We start from the raw sequence: 17,130 nt of genomic DNA, 5'->3' as shown, positions 1-17,130 counted from the left end.
GGTCAGAAGAACCTAGGGACAAGATGTGAATAAAGATGCAGACCTACTAGGGAATGGACTTGAGGATACGGGGAGGAGGAAGGGTAAGCTTGGACAAAGTGAGAGAGTGACATGGATATATATACACTACTAAATGTAAAATAGAAAGCTAGTGGGAAGCAGCCGCATAGCGCAGGGAGATCAGCTCGGTGCTTTGTGACGACTTAGAGGGGTGGGATAGGGAGGGTGTGAGGGTGGAAGATGCAAGAGTGAAGAGATATGGGGACATATGTATATGTATAACTGAATCACTTTGTTATAAAGCAGAAACTAACACACCATTGTAAAGCAATTATACTCCAATAAAGATGTTAAAAAAAAAAAAAAAAACGGAAAGGGAGATTTTTCCACAATGGATGAATTCCTCAGCCCCTAGTGAAAGCTGCTGGTGCAAAGTTAACCTTCAGGTCAGGTTATTTTGGGGAGTGGGTCCTTCCAGTTTCTCAGGATTTCTTGATTTTCTAGTTATTTTCTTGCTGTGATTCCTCCTTGGTCATAAATTGAGATGTCTGTGGGATTTCATTCTTTACTGCAGGGAACAACAATGCCTGTTGGGAGGCCTGTGATGGAGAAGAGCCCCAGGGAGCCTGGAACTTCCCACCAAGATGTGAGCTGGGTAAGGATGGGGAGGGATTGCCAGCCGAGGGTGTCAAGTGGCTGAATTCAGAGCTGGTGTTTATTGATGCTTTTTACCCTGAGCACACTCCACAGTCAAAAGATCTAGTGTGTCTTGGAATCCCATGAGTCCATAATAACATAAGTAACATAACAAATAACATAAATATTCCTAAGTGCATTCTAGTAGCAATATGCTGGAGAAAAGTGTTGTCTCTCATAGCTATTAATAGTAAAGACTTGAATTTATACCGACCTGCCCTTTATCTTCTCTAAAGAATAAAAACTAAGTATTATTCTATTTGGCTATAATGCTATTATTTTGTGCCTAACCTTGGAAAACCCCCAAAAGAAACATGGTCCTTCAGATCAATTGCTCCCAAATCTAAAGTACAATTTTTGTCAACTATTATTTATTATGCGACTGATTTTTCAAAGAATTTTGGCAAACAAGATGTCATTCTTCTCTCCACAAAGTTATGGATGTAACAGATAAAATGTTACTTATTCCTGTTTTATAGGTAAAGAAATAGAATCACTGAAGTGTGTAAGGGTCTTTTAGCAGTCAAAGCAGTTAAACAAGCGAGGGTACCAGCATCCTCGATGACTTACTATGGTGACTATTGTGTGGGGCTGCAGAGGGTCAGGGCAGCCAAGACTTAGGTACATATATATGATGGAATATTACTCAGCCATAAAAAGGAACGAAATTGGGTCATTTGTAGAGATGCGGTTGGACCTAGAGTTTGTCATACAGAGTGAAGTAAGTCAGAAAGAGAAAAACAAATATCGTATATTAACGCATATATGTGGAATCTAGAAAAATACAGGTGAACCTATTTGCAGGACAGGAATAGAGATGCAGACGTAGAGAATGGACATGTGGACACAGGGGAGAGGAGAGGTGGGATGAATTGGGAGATTAGGATTGACATATATACACTACCATGTGTAAAATAGATAGCTAATATGAAGCTGCCGTATTGCACAGGGAGCTCAGCTTGGTGCTCTATTATGACCTACATGGGTGGGATGGGGTGGGAGGGAGGGAGGTCCAAGAGGGAGGGGATATATATCAGTATACATATACATGTATATCACTATACATATAGCTGATTCACTTTGTTGTACAGCAGAAACTAACACAACAGTGTAAAGTAACTATACCCCAATTAAAAAAAAAAAAAGAAAACTGACTCATGAGTAGGAAAACTGTCAAAGAACACTAAAGGGCAAAGAAGAAGAAGACGACTGGGAGGGAAGCTCAGAGTAAAGGAGGTGTGTGATCCTTCATGGCACAAAAACAACCATGTGTGGGGACAGAAAAATGAGGAGAAAGGTGATTGAGGGATAACGGGAAGGAAAAAAGGCAGAGCAAGGCTCTGGTGGGTCTAAAGTGAGGTGTGTGGAGCAACAGTATCTTTTTCCCAAGGAGAAGTTCACCTGACCATTGAACACCAGAATTCAGCATGAGCACCCTGAGGTCTGTACCTCATCACCATGTCTGGTTGGTCTTTTCTGTTTTTCTTTAGTTTCCTGTGAGCCCAAAGCTCTTCAAGGGACAAACGAAGGCAATTCTGAAGAGATTCCCAAACTGCAAGCAGGTAACGGGGGAGCTAATATTGATTTAAGTGACCAATTATCTCATTAATTTGTTTGCATGTCTGTATGCAAGGGACATTTCCCTTCATTCCCCCAAACACAAACACACACTTTTCCTTAGGCTCTGGTTGCTTTCTTCAGGTATATGGGAGGCAAGGGGGAAAGAGGGGCTAAGGACCTTAATGGAGGAGCTTCTGGGTAGAGAATTTAAGGGCACAGAATAAAAAAAATGTAGATTGGGGCCACCACATGCAGTTGCCTAAGTAGTTTCCATTTTATTTAAAAGTATATGGAATCCATATACAACCAGATTGGGGTTTGGAGGAGAGAGATCATTTTAAACTTATATCCCAGGGTTGCATAGGTTTAATGAAATACTATGTATAGGAGAGAAAAACAGGAAGTGAGTTAAAAGAAAAAACAAGGATGGATTAAAGACCTAATGTAAGGCCAGATACTATAAAACTCTTAGAGTAAAACTTAGGCAGAACACTCTATGACATACATCACAGCAAGATCCTTTTTGACCCACCTCCTAGAGAAATGAAAATAAAAACAAAAATAAACAAATGGGACCTAATTAAACTTAAAAGCTTTTGCACAGCAAAGGAAACCATAAAACAAAAAGTCAGTCCTCAGAATGGGAGAAAATATTTGCAACCAAGTAACTGACAAGGGATTAATCTCCAAAATATACAAACAGCTCATGCAGCTCAATATCAAAAAAACGAACAACCCAATCAAAAAATGGGCAGAAGATCTAAATAGACATTTCTCCAAGATCTAAAGAAGACATACAGATGACCAAAAAGCACATGAAGAGATGTTCAACATCACTCATTATTAGAGAAATGCAAATCAAAACTACAATGAGGTATCACCCCACACCGGTTAGAATGGCCATCATCAAAAAGCCTACAAACAATAAATACTGGAGAGGGTGTGGAGAGAAGGGGACCCTCCTACACTGTTGGTGGGAATGTAAATTGGTACAGCCACTTTGGAGAACAGTATGGAGTTTCCTTAAAAGAACTAAAACTAGAGCTACCATATGATCCAGCAATCCCACTCCTGGGCATATATCTGGAGAAAACCATAATTCGAAGAGATACATGAACTACAGTGTTCATTGCAGCACTGTTTACAATAGCCAGGACATGGAAGCAACCTAAATGTCCATTGATAGATGAATGGATAAAGAAGATGGTACATATATACAATGGAATATTACTCAACCATAAAAAGAACGAAATAATGCCATTTGCAGCAACATAGATGGACCTAGAGATTGTCATACTGAGTGAAGTAAGTCCGACAGAGAAAGACAAATATCATATGATATCATTTATATGTGGGATCCAAAAAAATGGTACAAATGAACTTATTTATAAAACAGAGTCACAGATGTAGAAAACAAACTGATGGTTACCAAGGGGGAAAGTGGGGGTAAGGATAATTTGGGACAGGAGTCCCCAACCCCTGGGATGCAGACCAGTACCGGTCCATGGCCTGTTAGGAACTGGGTCGCACAGCAGGAGGTGAGCAGTGGGCGAGCCAGTGAAGCTTCATCTGCAGCTCCCCATCACTTGTATCACCGCCTAAACCATCCCCCACCCCCCACACCACGTCCGTGGAAAAATTGTCTTCCACAAAACTGGTCCCTGGTGCCAAAAAGGTTGGGAACTGCTGATTTAGGAGATTGGGATTGACATATACTCACTACTATATATTAAATAAATAACTAATAAGAACCTACTGTGTAGCACAGGGAACCCTACTCAGCACTCTGTAATGACCTATATGGAAAAAGAGTCTAAAAAAGAGTGGGTATATATATATATATATAACTGATTCACTTTGCTGTACAGCAGAAACTAACACAACATTATACCTCAACTATACTCCAATAAAAATTAATTTAAAGGGGTGAGATAGGGAGGGTGGGTGGAAGACACAAGAGGGAGGAGATATGGGGATATATGTATATGTATAGCTGATTCACTTTGTTATACAGCAGAAACTAACACACCATTGTCAAGTAATTATACTCCAATAAAGATATTAAAAATTAATTTAAAAAATTAAAAATATAATAAAATAGAGAACTAACGATGACCTACTGTGTAGCACAGGGAACTCTACTTAATACTCTGTAATGACCTATATGGGAAAAGAATCTAAAAGAGTGGATATATGTATATGAATAACTGATTCACTGTGCTGTACAGCAGAAACTAATACAACATTGTAAATCAACTATACTCTAATAAAAATTTAAAAAAATAAATAGACGTGGAATCGAAATAGAACCAGGTTAGAATGTGGTGTCAGGGAGGGGAGATAATTTTCAACCTGCTTTCCTCGAGGTTGTGTCAGGAACATGGGCATAGTGGGTATAATCGCAAAATAGAAAACTCATGTCAAAGACATTTGAAATGAGCCTGCCAAGGGGAAGGAAGGATCCCTACTCGTTTGTCAGTGGCAAAAGATGAGAACTTTGATGATTTGCGGAAGGAATATGTGAGATGGAAAAAATATACAGAAAGGCTGAAATTTTAATTTTTAGATTTAAATTTTAAGTTGAAACATTACAAACAGGAAGTTAAGAACTAAAGAGAACAGATAGAAGCAGGGAAATGAGCACCATAGAAGAAAGGAGCTCAACTCAATAATCAAACAAGGTACAGAGTTTAAAAGGTAGAGAATGTGACATTAGAGAAAGACCCAGAAAGGGAAAGTGCTAAGAAATAGAAAGACTGGAGGAAAGTATAACAGTTATACATAGAGAAAAAGATAAAGGAGAAGAGTAAAACATCTGTAGAGAGGGAACACCATGTACAAGGATGGAGAAGATGGTTTGGGACATTGTAGGGACTGAAAGAAGAGTTGCTGCATGGAAGCAACTTCTAACGCTAGGAGTTGAACATGTTAGCCATGAGTTTTCAGATTATGGTTCCTCCAATTATCAAAGTGGCACCTGTAATACACTCAGAGGCAATGGGCCTCCCCTCAGCCATTCTTGTATACTCTATCTATAACTTAATGATCCCCAAATTCCTAACTCTGGCCCCAACTTGCCTTGTAAGCTCATTCATCTAAGTGCCTGACTATATTTGTACAGGGATCTGAGAGACATCTCCATTTGGATGGTTTTCGGGAACTTCAATACAAGTCACTTCCATAGTTGCATGTACCATCTTTCTTGATGCCAGATCTGCCTCTTTCCCCGTGTTCCCTATCTCAGTATGGAACGCTATTGTTACATTCTTTAGGTAGACACCTAGGGGTCACCAATGACTCTTTTCCCTCCCTCAACTCACACACCCCATCAATCACCCAGTTTACTTAACTATACCTTTAACTTGTCTCTTACTAATCCATTTGTTGCCACACCTGACACGGAAGCCCTAGTCAGATGTCTCTTCTCTCTGGAACTAGAGCCAGGGCAACAGACTCTATATGATCTCATACCTTCCCCCAGTCATCCTCCCACCATATCCATTCTCTCCAACTCAACTAGATGACCCTTTGAAAATGCAGGTTGGCTTATCTCACTTTCCTACCTTAAATCGATAACTTTTTGTTGTCAAAAGGTTGAAATCCTTCCCTATTTTCCTTCCCATGGCTCCAGCCTCATGTCTGCCTCTCCTGCAACGACTTCTAAAGTTTGTTTAAAACTTTGCAGTGATTTTAATTTTGATTACTTTTTCTCATCTGAGCCTTTGCACACACTTAGCCCTGTGCTTGGAACAATTTTCTTGGTCCACTCCACTCTCCATTCTGCTCACTAATCTGATGAAATCACATGGAAGTTATAGACCACCTCAGAGATACCTTTTCTAATTCCTAGTTCTAGAAAAAAACAGCATGAGAGACGGGGAGAAGACAGAAAGCTCAGCATCAGAAAAGGAAGAGGGAGAAAAGGCAGGTGGGAACAGACATGGGAAAAGAAACAAATCAGGACAAAGAAGTACCAAGAGATTCCAATAGCAAGATACCGAGATAGAAATAGAAGAAGCAGAGATGTGTGGAAAGGGTGAGAATGAGAAAGAGAACTGGGTTGGGAGACAATGTGTGCAGTCTCCATCAGATTATTGGATTGTGCAAGCCCCCTCTTACCTTCATGAAACCCTAAGACACAGGTATGCAAACTGTTGTAACTTCTATTTTATGGTTGGGGAAATGAAACAGAAGGGCATGGAGGTTATTTTTGCAAGGGCAAGGTAGAAAAGGAAGAGTGGGCACCAGCATCCTGGGTGTGTCACTGAGGGTGACAGTTGTGTGAAGCCAGCTGACAGTCAGCGTGGGGTCATGTGGTCAGAAAAGGAAGAGGAAACCCAAGGAGTTCTGCAGGTTCCCAGGGGAGAGAACCAGGGTCCAAGAGAAGATTTAGTTAAGGAAAAATTAATGTTGGTGGGGAGGGAAAGGAAACCACTGAGAGACAGGAAGTATAGAAGTGGACCCAACCACTTAGGCTTGAAGAGATCTAGAATAAGAAAACTAGAAAGGATAACAGGAGAAAAGGGATACACTATGACTGAAAAACAAACAAACCCCAAGACCTGAAGACAAGAGATGAGGAGAGAAACACAGACAATCAAAGAGATGCACAGCTAGGAAACAGAGCTGTGTGGAGGTGAACTGTGGGTAGGATGCTGAGAAGGAGAGAGAAGAGGTGCAGATGGCAAAGAAGCAGAAGGAGATGGTGTGGCTCTCAGAAGCAGTGCTTGGAGCAGACATATGGTTTTTCCATCATGTTTGGCATGAGCCAATCGAGATCTGTTTCTGATCGCCCTCCATGGTCCATCTTGTCTTGTCTGCAGTGACCTGTTATCCCAAAACTCCCCAAATGACTCACGAAGGAGAACCCAAGGAAGTGCTCTGCCTACTACCAGTAGAGGGAGAAGGTAATTATGATTTAAACTCCTCAATAAATAGGAAAAAAAATCCCCCCTTCTCTCATCTTGCCATTCTCTTCTTCATATTCACATACATACACATGGAATTGTGTCGATTTTCTGTTTTGTTTTTTCCAAAACTGTGAGAGAGACTAAGGAGAAAGGTGAGCTGAGCTGAGTGGGGAGAGCACCCCTGCATGGAGAACATAGGGAAACAGGATGTGCCAAAGGTAGGCTGGGGTCCCAAAGCAGAAGTACCTGGGTGACTTTATTAAATGCATATAAAATCCAAATGTCAACAGGTTATGGCAGTTGAGGCAAGGAGATCATTTTCAGCTTACTTCGGAAGTACAAGGAACAAGGAAGTACGTTTTGTGAATGACTGATAAGCTTGCAATTTAGAAAGGTCATGTGGGAGACTTAGAATAGAGCTAATAAGGGAAGGCTCTCCAGCACTGTGGTCCATGTGAAAATGGAAGGACTTTTGTCAGTTTGAGAGAAGGGATCTGTGAGCATGAGGAAAATATATAAAATAAGGAAATTTTACAGGCATCTAGAAAGAGAAGACCCAGAGAAAAAGAGAAAAGGAGAAAATGGAAGACAAGGTAGAAAGGAAATTACCTCAATAAGAAATGAAATACAAAGATAAAAATTAGAGAAACTATATAGAGAGGCAAATAAATACCAAAAAACAATGTGCAAGGAAGTGCAGAGAAACTATGTCGAGAAAGAGTTTTATCAGATCAATAAAGAGTGAAAACAGCTGTACAGGGAAGAGAGGAGAGAAGTTAGGATCCTGGAATGCTGAAGTATGCATATCAGACAGGAGCATCTTCCATCCCAGTAGTGAGTTTCCAAGTTAGGTTTGCCCCATTGAGAGAGTGGTGTCCATAACATAGAGTAATAATTCCCTCCCTGGCAGCCTCAGCTACTCTCAGGTAACAGAATGTGTCTCAAGCACATGCCTGCTAGGCAGACCCATCTTCCAAGGTCATCCATCTATGTATTTACCTGAAGACATTTATCCCAGGGCCCTCTCCATTTGGATGTCTTTCAGGAACTGACACTTCCAAAATTGAAACCAACATCTTCTTCCATGAAACTGGAATGTCCTTTTCTTACAGGGTTTGCTCTCTCAGTAAATGGAACTTGAATGTCCCATTTTCTCTTGCTCCCATCTTGCCCATTTTCTCCACTTTAGCACAATTTTTATTTGCAAGATGGAAATCAGATCATATTACTTTCCCACTTAAACCTGGTGACCTTTGTTGTCCAAAGATTAGATCAGTTATCCTTCCTGTCTTTCTGTGCCTTCCATTCATCATGCGACCCTTGCCAATTTCTTCTTCCTCGTCTCACTTGTGGTCTGAGCATCCTGGCTCAGCTCATTTTCTTGTTTCTCTTTAGTGTCCTGTGATCCTGAAGCTTCCCAAATGACCAACAAAGAAGAACCAGAGAAGCTGCCTAGTCAACCACTATGTGATGGAGAAGGTAATTGTGATTTCAACTCCCAAATTGAATCTTTGTTTTCTGTCTGCAGAGAGGAAAATCTCCATCTTTCTTCTCTCTTCCTACCCTGCTCCCCTTCACATACCCATACAGAAGAAATATGTAGAGCCAACTGGAAAGGATGAAAAAGACAGAGAAAATTAGTGTATAAGAAGGGAGTGAGATGGGTAGACTGTTTTCAGCCTCTGATGATAATGACGGGAGCCATGTTAACCTCTAGGTCAGGTGAGCTCAAAGGCAGGAGGGTCTAAGGACAAGGACATTCCCATCTTGGAGATACTTGAGCCGCTCTGGTCTTCCTGGTTGTCTCTGGGAGGGTTTTCCTACTACGGTTTCCATTGGTCATACACTGGGGTTCCAAGAGATTTCATTCTATTTATCAGAAGGAAGCAGTACCTGTTCAGAAGTGTGTGATGAAGAAGAACCCCAGGAGTCCTTGAGCTCACTACCAAAAAGTGGAGCAGGTGAGAGAGATAAGGACTGTCTGGGCTGCAGGGTGTCAGGAGGATGGTGTTTCCTGATGCATTTTACTCTAGGAATACTCCACAATAAAGCTCCAGTTAATTCTCAAATATCATTCTTCACATTTACCTTGGCTCTTTGGCCCTTGTACCTTGCAAGGGACAAGAAACCTTAAGCAGCTCCATAATTAGGAGATCATGTTGTTTGATTGTAGGTATCCATATATTCAGTTGTAGTAGATAGAATTCCACATAGGAGAAAGAACACAGAAGTTGTACAAAAATTTGATTAACTTTAGTGGAACTGTTAGTACATTATTCTCTAGCTATTTATTATCTCCCAAGAATATTTATATTCACCTCTTCCAGCATAGAAACATAATCTTTCATTTGTGTATTATCTACAGAGAGTTGATTTATTGGTTAAGTTGGTGTAATATACTTTAAATCATCATAAACTGTTTCTTTGCCCAAGTGTTTGAACTTTTGATCTTATTATAGGAATAACTCATGACTTCAAATGTTTGAGGTTCTTTGGGGGTTTTAGTTGTTTCTTATTCCATGGACAACACTCAAAGATGAAGTACAGTTGGGTTTAAGCTGATTTTGATGATTAGGTGGAGTCATGGTCTTTATATAAATAATTTGTAGCATCCTTGCCCTGAATGCCCATCAGTAGCTGTCAGCCTGATATTTCTTAATGCAATTTATCCTCAATTAAAATTTATTTTAGAAGCATAATTACAAGTAAAGCCATTATTTTTTTCCAGGAGTTGACTTGGGACGATGACATATACAAAAATTCTTCAAATTGGCTCTACTAGAAATATTTTAGAAGAACTGAATTATAAAGTTAGGGTGGTGATCGTCCTAAGTGAAGTCAGTCTTGGAATGTTATTATTAGTAGTAACATTATAGGGAAGTCAGAGGCTTCAGACACTAAACCAGTAAATAGAAAAACTAAAGTTGTAAGGATAAAGGATAAAAATATGAAGGAGAATGTGACAATCAGTGTGACAATCTAGGCATCCAGGAAAACTTTATTCTGATTGATCTTGAGTGGAAGCAGTTCTACTTCATGGAATTATCTGCATGTTCTGGGGATCTTTGGGTAGTAAAAAGACATTAAATAATCCACTTGATATTTGTTTTTATATGGGCACCTGAAGAGATTGAAAATCTGTTTGTTTCCACAGCATTCAGAAGTTATGATCTACTCCAAATGCATAATGGCTTTCAGTTTAACAATTTGACATGTCCTAGAGAAGGCTCTATGTTCAGTTACTTGAGACAATTTTGCTTTCTGTAAGGGAATGAACTCTGCAAGGGAGTCTGGAACAGTCATTGCATAACCAGCCTGGTATTTCATTTTACTTTATTTTCTTTTGTCTCATTTAATTTTATTTTTATTTTAGAGATAAAACTTATCACCAAACAATATTAAGTCAGGATTTAGTAAGGAAGTATCTAAACTATCTCTTCTGGAAGTGGACATTAGAAACTAAATCCTAGGATTCTCCTTCCTTGAGTAAGAATATTACTCTATAACACACACACACACACACACACACACACACACACACACACGACATTTTCTTTATCTATTTATCTATTGATGAACACTTAGGTTGTTCCCATGTCTTTGGCTATTGTTTAAATAATGCTGCAGTGAACATTAGGGTGCAGATTTTGTTTCCTTTGGATTACATATCCAGGAGTGGAATTGCTGGAACATAAGGTAGTTCTATTTTTAGTTTTTTGAGGAAACTCCATGCTGTTTTCCACAGTGGCTGCACCAATTTACATCCCACCAACAGTGCTCAAGGGTTCCCTTTGCTCCGCATTCTCACCAACATTTGTTATTGCTTGCGTTGACAATCTCCTTTTCTTAAACATCAACTCTGCCATACAACGTAACCTAAAAATGGGGGTAATGTCTTATGATATTCACGGTCCCTGGGGTTTAGGAACAAATCTTGGGAGGTCATTTTAGAATTCTACCTATGACAATGAAGCTTGAGTAAATCTCCAGAAAATAACTATCCAGATGAGACATTGATTTTCCCAAGCAAATAATATAGGCTACCAAACAAATTACAGCACCAAAGAAAGCTGAGCGTAAGTGTGTTAAAGAAAAGAATTTGACTTTAGAAAAGACTATAGTAATTGGCTTAGGCACTACAGGGAAGTGAGGTATACCTATTTTGTTTATTTCCTGCATATCTTGAATATGCATAGTATAGGCATACTGATGTTCAGATTAACTATAAAGTGATCATGTGTAGGAGAATTTTCCAGGAATTCTAAGGTTAGCCCTTCTTAGTACACTTAATATGTAGTTTCATTTGCAGAATAGAGCCTTACCTATTAAATTTTTAGGAGTTTCTTGGAGAAAAGAAAGGACAGTTTGTTACATAATGGTCTGAATATAGCAGTTATTGGTTGGCACAGGGAACTACTCTTGGTCATTTTTTTCAGTCCTTTTAGAGAAATATTATCAAATGAGTCATTTACTTTTGACATTCCAAAAGTTCCCCACTGAAATCTAAAGACATCTTTTGTGAAAATTTACCATTTATTAAATGAAAGTTAGAATCACACTGAGAGTACAGAGAGGAAGTGAAAGTTCTGCCAGTGGGAGATTGTGACTTTGGCAAAGACAAGCCCATGACATAGAGTCCTAAGTATGAATGGTGTCCTGAAAATGGAGTATTGTGCTCATCAATCAAGCAGAAACTAAAAAGAAGACATATGATCAATTACATGATAACAGTTATGTACTGAACAAAAGGATTTTCTTTCAAAAATTAATATGATGTCAAGTATCCTCATGAAAGTTTTGGTGAGGGACCCAAGACAAAATGTGACAAACTATATTTGCACAAATTATCGACTTTCTAATGGACCCCCATCCATTAATTAGTCTTTGGGGCTAGCTTGGATTGGGGATTTATCAAATCTATGCCTCTATCTATTTGGATCACCATCTTCTAATAATGAAGAAGCACAGGAAAATCAGGAACAGACAAACACACGAGACAAGACTTTTAAAAAAATAGACAAAAGAAAAGTGAGAATAAATGGAGTAGTGGAAGAATAAGCACATTAATAGAACATTTGCTAAATGCTGTCCCGCCAAACCAAAATGTCTGCTTACTTTGTATGTAATTGCATACACATCTTTAAATAATAAAATAAATTCAGAAATAAAACTTCAATGAAACAAGTCAGAGCTCAAGTTGTTCTTGAGATGGATTCACTTGGCAGTGGATCAGGAAGACAATCTGAGTTGTGCACAAGAAGCTGGGGTTTTGGACCAACATCTGTTGGTCCAAGGGTCCCACAAGACACCCCTAAGCAAGAGTCCTCAAGACGATCTTGGTGGGAACACCATTTGTGAAGGAAGAGTGGCCACCGTGCAATATTTGAAGCTAAAGCTGGATTTGTAGCTTGCTAAGCAAGACACATGGTGGGAGGAAGCACTGTACACAGTTTTTTTTAATAAAGGAAACTGCTGATTTTACTTATTTTTAATTAATTTTTATTGGAGTATAGTTGATTTACAATGTTGTGTTTTTACTTACACTTTTGGGACGCATGTAGTTCAGGGACTGCAGACTTTCAGAAACAGGAGTGTTTATAAATCGGTTAGCATTTAGCCATACACATAGGCTTTCTGAAGTGTATCTGGCTGATTTTCATAAGTGTAAGGCTGCAACTGATTAGCTGACTTTAGATGTGGTTAGTGATGCAAGCAGTCATTGGCCAATTGGGATGAATTTAAAACTGGTTCTGTCAATTACATTTTGCAACTTTCAAAGGACAGTCAGTTTTTCCTAGAAGGATAAGATCTTTTTATTTTATTCTTAGGGATAAAAGTAGAAAAATGAAAGTAGAGAAAGCAGAATGAGGTTCAAAAGATGGGAAAAACATGGCTCTGTCGGATCTCAGGTGTGATTATTGGAGCAGATATTCTTTTTCCCAGAAGGCAGTTCATTGTTTTTTTTTCTTTTTGGTTTTTCTTTTCTTTTCTTTTCTTTTTTACATCTTTATTGGAGTATAATTGCTTTACAATGTTGTGTTAGTTTCTGCTGTATAACAAAGTGAATCAGCTATATGTATACATATATCCCCATATACCATCCCTCTTGCATCTCTCTCCCACCCTCCCTATCCCACTCCTCTAGGTGGTCAAAGAGCACCGAGCTGATCTCCCTATGCTATGTGGCTGCTTCCCACTACCTATCTATTTTACATTTGGTAGTGTATATATGTCAATGAAACTCTATCACTTTGTCTCATATTACCTGTCCTCCTCCCTGTGTCCTCAAGTCCATTCTCTGCGTCTGCATCTTTATTACTGTCCTGCCGCTAGGTTCATCAGAACCATTTTTTTTTTTTTTTTAGATTCCATATATATGTGTTAGCATACGGTATTTGTTTTTCTCTTTCTTACTTACTTCATTCTGTGTGACAGTCTCTAGGTCCATCCACCTCACTACAAATAACTCAATTTTGTTTCTTTTTATAGCTAATATTCCACTGTATATACGTGCCACAACTTCTTTATCCATTCATCTGTCAATGGACACTTACGTTGCTTCCATGTCCTGGCTATTGTAAATAGTGCTGAAATGAACATTGTGGTACATGTCTCTTTTTGAATTATGGTTTTCTCAGGGTATATGCCCAGTAGTAGAATTTCTGGGTCGTATGGTAGTTCTATTTTTAGTTTTGTTAGAAACCTCCATAGTAGCTGTATCAATTTACATTCCCACCAACAGTGCAAGAGGGTTCCCTTTTCTCCACACTCTCTCCAGTGTTTATTGTTTGTAGATTTTTAAAATTATGGCCATTCTCACCAGTGTGAGGTGATACCTCATTGTGGTTTTGATTTGCATTTCTCTAATGATTAGTGATGTTGAGCATCCTTTCATGTGTTTGTTGGCAATCCGTATATCTTCTTTGGAGAAATATCTATTTAGTTCTTCTGCCCATTTTTGGATTGGGTTGTTTGTTTTTTTAATACTGAGCTGCATGAACTGCTTGTATACTTTGGAGATAAATCCTTTGTCATTTGCTTCATTTGCAAATAATTTCTCCTATTCTGAGGGCTGTCTTTCTTCTTATTTGTAGTTTCCTTGTGAGTTTCATTAGGTCCCATGTATTTATTTTTGTCTTTATTTCCATTTCTCTAGGAGGTGGGTCAAAAAGGATCACCCTGTGATTTATGTCAAAGAGTGTTCTTCCTATGTTTTCCTCTAAAGGTTTTATAGCGTCTGGCCTTACATTTAGGTCTTTAATCCATTTTGAGTTTATTTTTGTATATGGTATTAGGAAGTGTTCTAATTTCATTCTTTTACATGTAGCTGTCCAGTTTTCCCAGCACCACTTATTGAAGAGGCTGTCTTCTCTCCATTGTATATTCTTGCCTCCTTTATCAAAAATAAGGTGACCATATGTGCATGGGTTTATCTCTGGGCTTTCTATCCTGTTCCATTGATCTGGATTTCTGTTTTTGTGCCAGTACCATACTGTCTTGATTATTGTGGCTTTGTAGTATAGTCTGAAGTCAGGGAGCCTGATTCCTCCAGCTCGTTTTTCTTTCTCAAGATTGCCTATTCGAGGTCTTTTGTGTTTCCATACAAATTGTGAAATTTTTTGTTCTAGTTCTGTGAAAAATGCCATTGGTACTTTGATAGGGATTGCATTGAATCTGTAGATTGCTTTGGGTTGTATTGTCATTTTCACAATATTGATTCTTTCAATCCAAGAACGTGGTATACCTCTCTATCTATTTGTATCATCTTTAATTTCTTTCATCAGTGTCTTATAGTTTTCTGCATACAGGTCTTTCGTCTCCTTAGGTAGATTTATTCCTATGTATTTTCTTCTTTTTGTCACAGTGGTAAATGGGAGTGTTTCCTCAATTTCTCTTTCAGGTTTTTCATCATTAGCGTATAGGAATGCAAGAGATTTCTGTGCATTAATTTTGTATCCTACAACTTTACCAAATACATTGATTAGCTCTAGTAGTTTTCTGATAGCATCTTTAGGATTCTCTATGTATAGTATCATGTCATCTGCAAACAGTGAGAGTTTTACTTCTTCTTTTCCGATTTAGATTCCTTTTATTTCTTTTTCTTCTGTGATTACTGTGGCTAAAACTTCCAAAACTATGTTGAATAGTAATGGTGATAGTGGGCACCCTTGTCTTGTTCCTGATCTTAGAGGAGATGGCTTCAGTTTTTCACCATTGAGAACGATGTTGGCTGTGGGTTTGTCATATATGGCCTTTATTATGTTGAGGTAAGTTCCCTCTATGCCTACTTTCTGGTCAGTTTTTTATCATAAATGGATGTTGAATTTTTTCAAAAGCTTTTTCTGCATCTATTAAGATTATCATGTGGTTTTTATCCTTCAATTTGTTAATATGGTGTATCACATTGATTGATTTGCATATATTGAAGAATCCTTGCATTCCTGGGATAAACCCCACTTGATCATGATGTATAATCCTTTTAATATGCTGTTGGATTCTGTTTGCTAGTATTTTGTTGAGGATTTTTGCATCTATGTTCATCAGTAATATTGGCCTCTAGTTTTCTATCCTTGTGACATCTTTGTCTGGTTTTGGTATCAGGGTGGTGGTGGCCTCGTGCAATGAGTTTGGGAGTATTCCTCCCTCTGCTATATTTTGGGAGAGTTTGAGAAGGATGGGTGTTAGCTCTTCTCTAAATGTTTGATAGAACTTGCCTGTGAAGCCATCTGGTCCTGGGCTTTTGTTTGTTGGAAGATTTTTAATCACAATTTCAATTTCAGTACTTGTGATTCGTCTGTTTATATTTTCTATTTCTTCCTTGTTCAGTCTCAGAAGGTAGTGCTTTTCTAAAAATTTGTCCATTTCTTCCAGGTTTTCCATTTTATTGGCATATAGTTGCTTGTAGTAATCTCTCATGATCCTTTGTATTTCTGCAGTGTCAGTTGTTACTTCTCCTTTTTCATTTCTAATTCTGTTGATTTGAGTCTTCTCCCTTTTTTTCTAGATGAGTCTGGCTAATGGTTTATCAATTGTGTTTATCTTCTCAAAGAGCCATCTTTTAGTTTTATTGATCTTTGCTATTGTTTCCTTCATTTCTTTTTCATTTATTTCTGATCTGATTTTTATGATTTCTTTCCTTCTGCTAACTTTGGGTGTTTTTTTGTTCTTCTTTCTCTAATTGCTTTAGGTGTATGGTTAGGTTGTTTATTTGAGATTTTCCTTATTTCTTGGGGTAGGATAGTACTGCTATAAACTTCCCTCTTAGAAGTGCTTTTGCTGCATCCCATAGGTTTTGGATCATCGTGTTTTCATTGTCATTTGTTTCTAGGTATTTTTCGATTTCCTCTTTGATTTCTTCAGTGATCTCTTGGTCATTTAGTAGTATATTGTTTAGCCTCCATGTGTCTGGTTTTTTTACAGTTTTTTTCCTGTAATTGATATCTAGTCTCATAGCGCTGTGGTCATAAAAGATACTTGATACGATTTCAATTTTCTAAAATTTACCAAGGCTTGACTTGTGTCCCAGGATATGATCTATCCTGGCGAATGTCCCACGAGCACTTGAGAAGTAAGTGTATTCTGTTGTTTTTGGATGAAATTTCCTATAAATATCAATTAAGTCCATCTTGTTTAATGTGTCATGTAAAGCTTGTGTTTCCTTATTTATTTTCACTTTGGATGATCTGTCCATTGGTGAAAGTGGGCTGTTAAAGTCCCCTGCTATTATTGTGTTACTGTTGATTTCCCCTTTTATGGCTGTTAGCATTTTCCTTATCTATTGCAGTGCTCCTATGTTGGGTGTGTAAATATTTACAATTGTTATATCTTCTTCTTGGATTGATCCCTTGATCATTATATAGTGTCCTTCTTTGTCTCTTGTAATAGTCTTTATCTTAAAGTCTATTTTGTCTGATATGAGAATTGCTACACCAGCTTTCTTTTGATTTCCATTTGCATGGAATAT

General features: G+C 38.3%; 1 protein-coding gene across 1 annotated transcript in view; it reads left to right on the top strand.

The window, feature by feature from the left end:
* Positions 1-601: 601 nt before the first annotated feature.
* SP140 (SP140 nuclear body protein) overlaps positions 602-17,130 on the top strand; it is a 47,403-nt gene continuing 30,874 nt past the window's right edge. The window contains 4 exon segments of the mRNA XM_027118948.1: positions 602-646; positions 2,187-2,258; positions 8,562-8,645; positions 9,047-9,127. Coding sequence (XP_026974749.1) covers positions 8,588-8,645; positions 9,047-9,127 — 139 coding nt within the window. The 5' untranslated portion in view covers positions 602-646; positions 2,187-2,258; positions 8,562-8,587.

Source organism: Aethalodelphis obliquidens, unplaced genomic scaffold (assembly GCF_003676395.1).
Source record: "Aethalodelphis obliquidens isolate GAN/ISIS:26980383/991018 unplaced genomic scaffold, ASM367639v1 scaffold2, whole genome shotgun sequence".
Taxonomy (NCBI): domain Eukaryota; kingdom Metazoa; phylum Chordata; class Mammalia; order Artiodactyla; family Delphinidae; genus Aethalodelphis; species Aethalodelphis obliquidens.
Note: the sequence above shows the minus strand (reverse complement) of the source record. Positions and strands in the feature narration are given on the sequence as shown.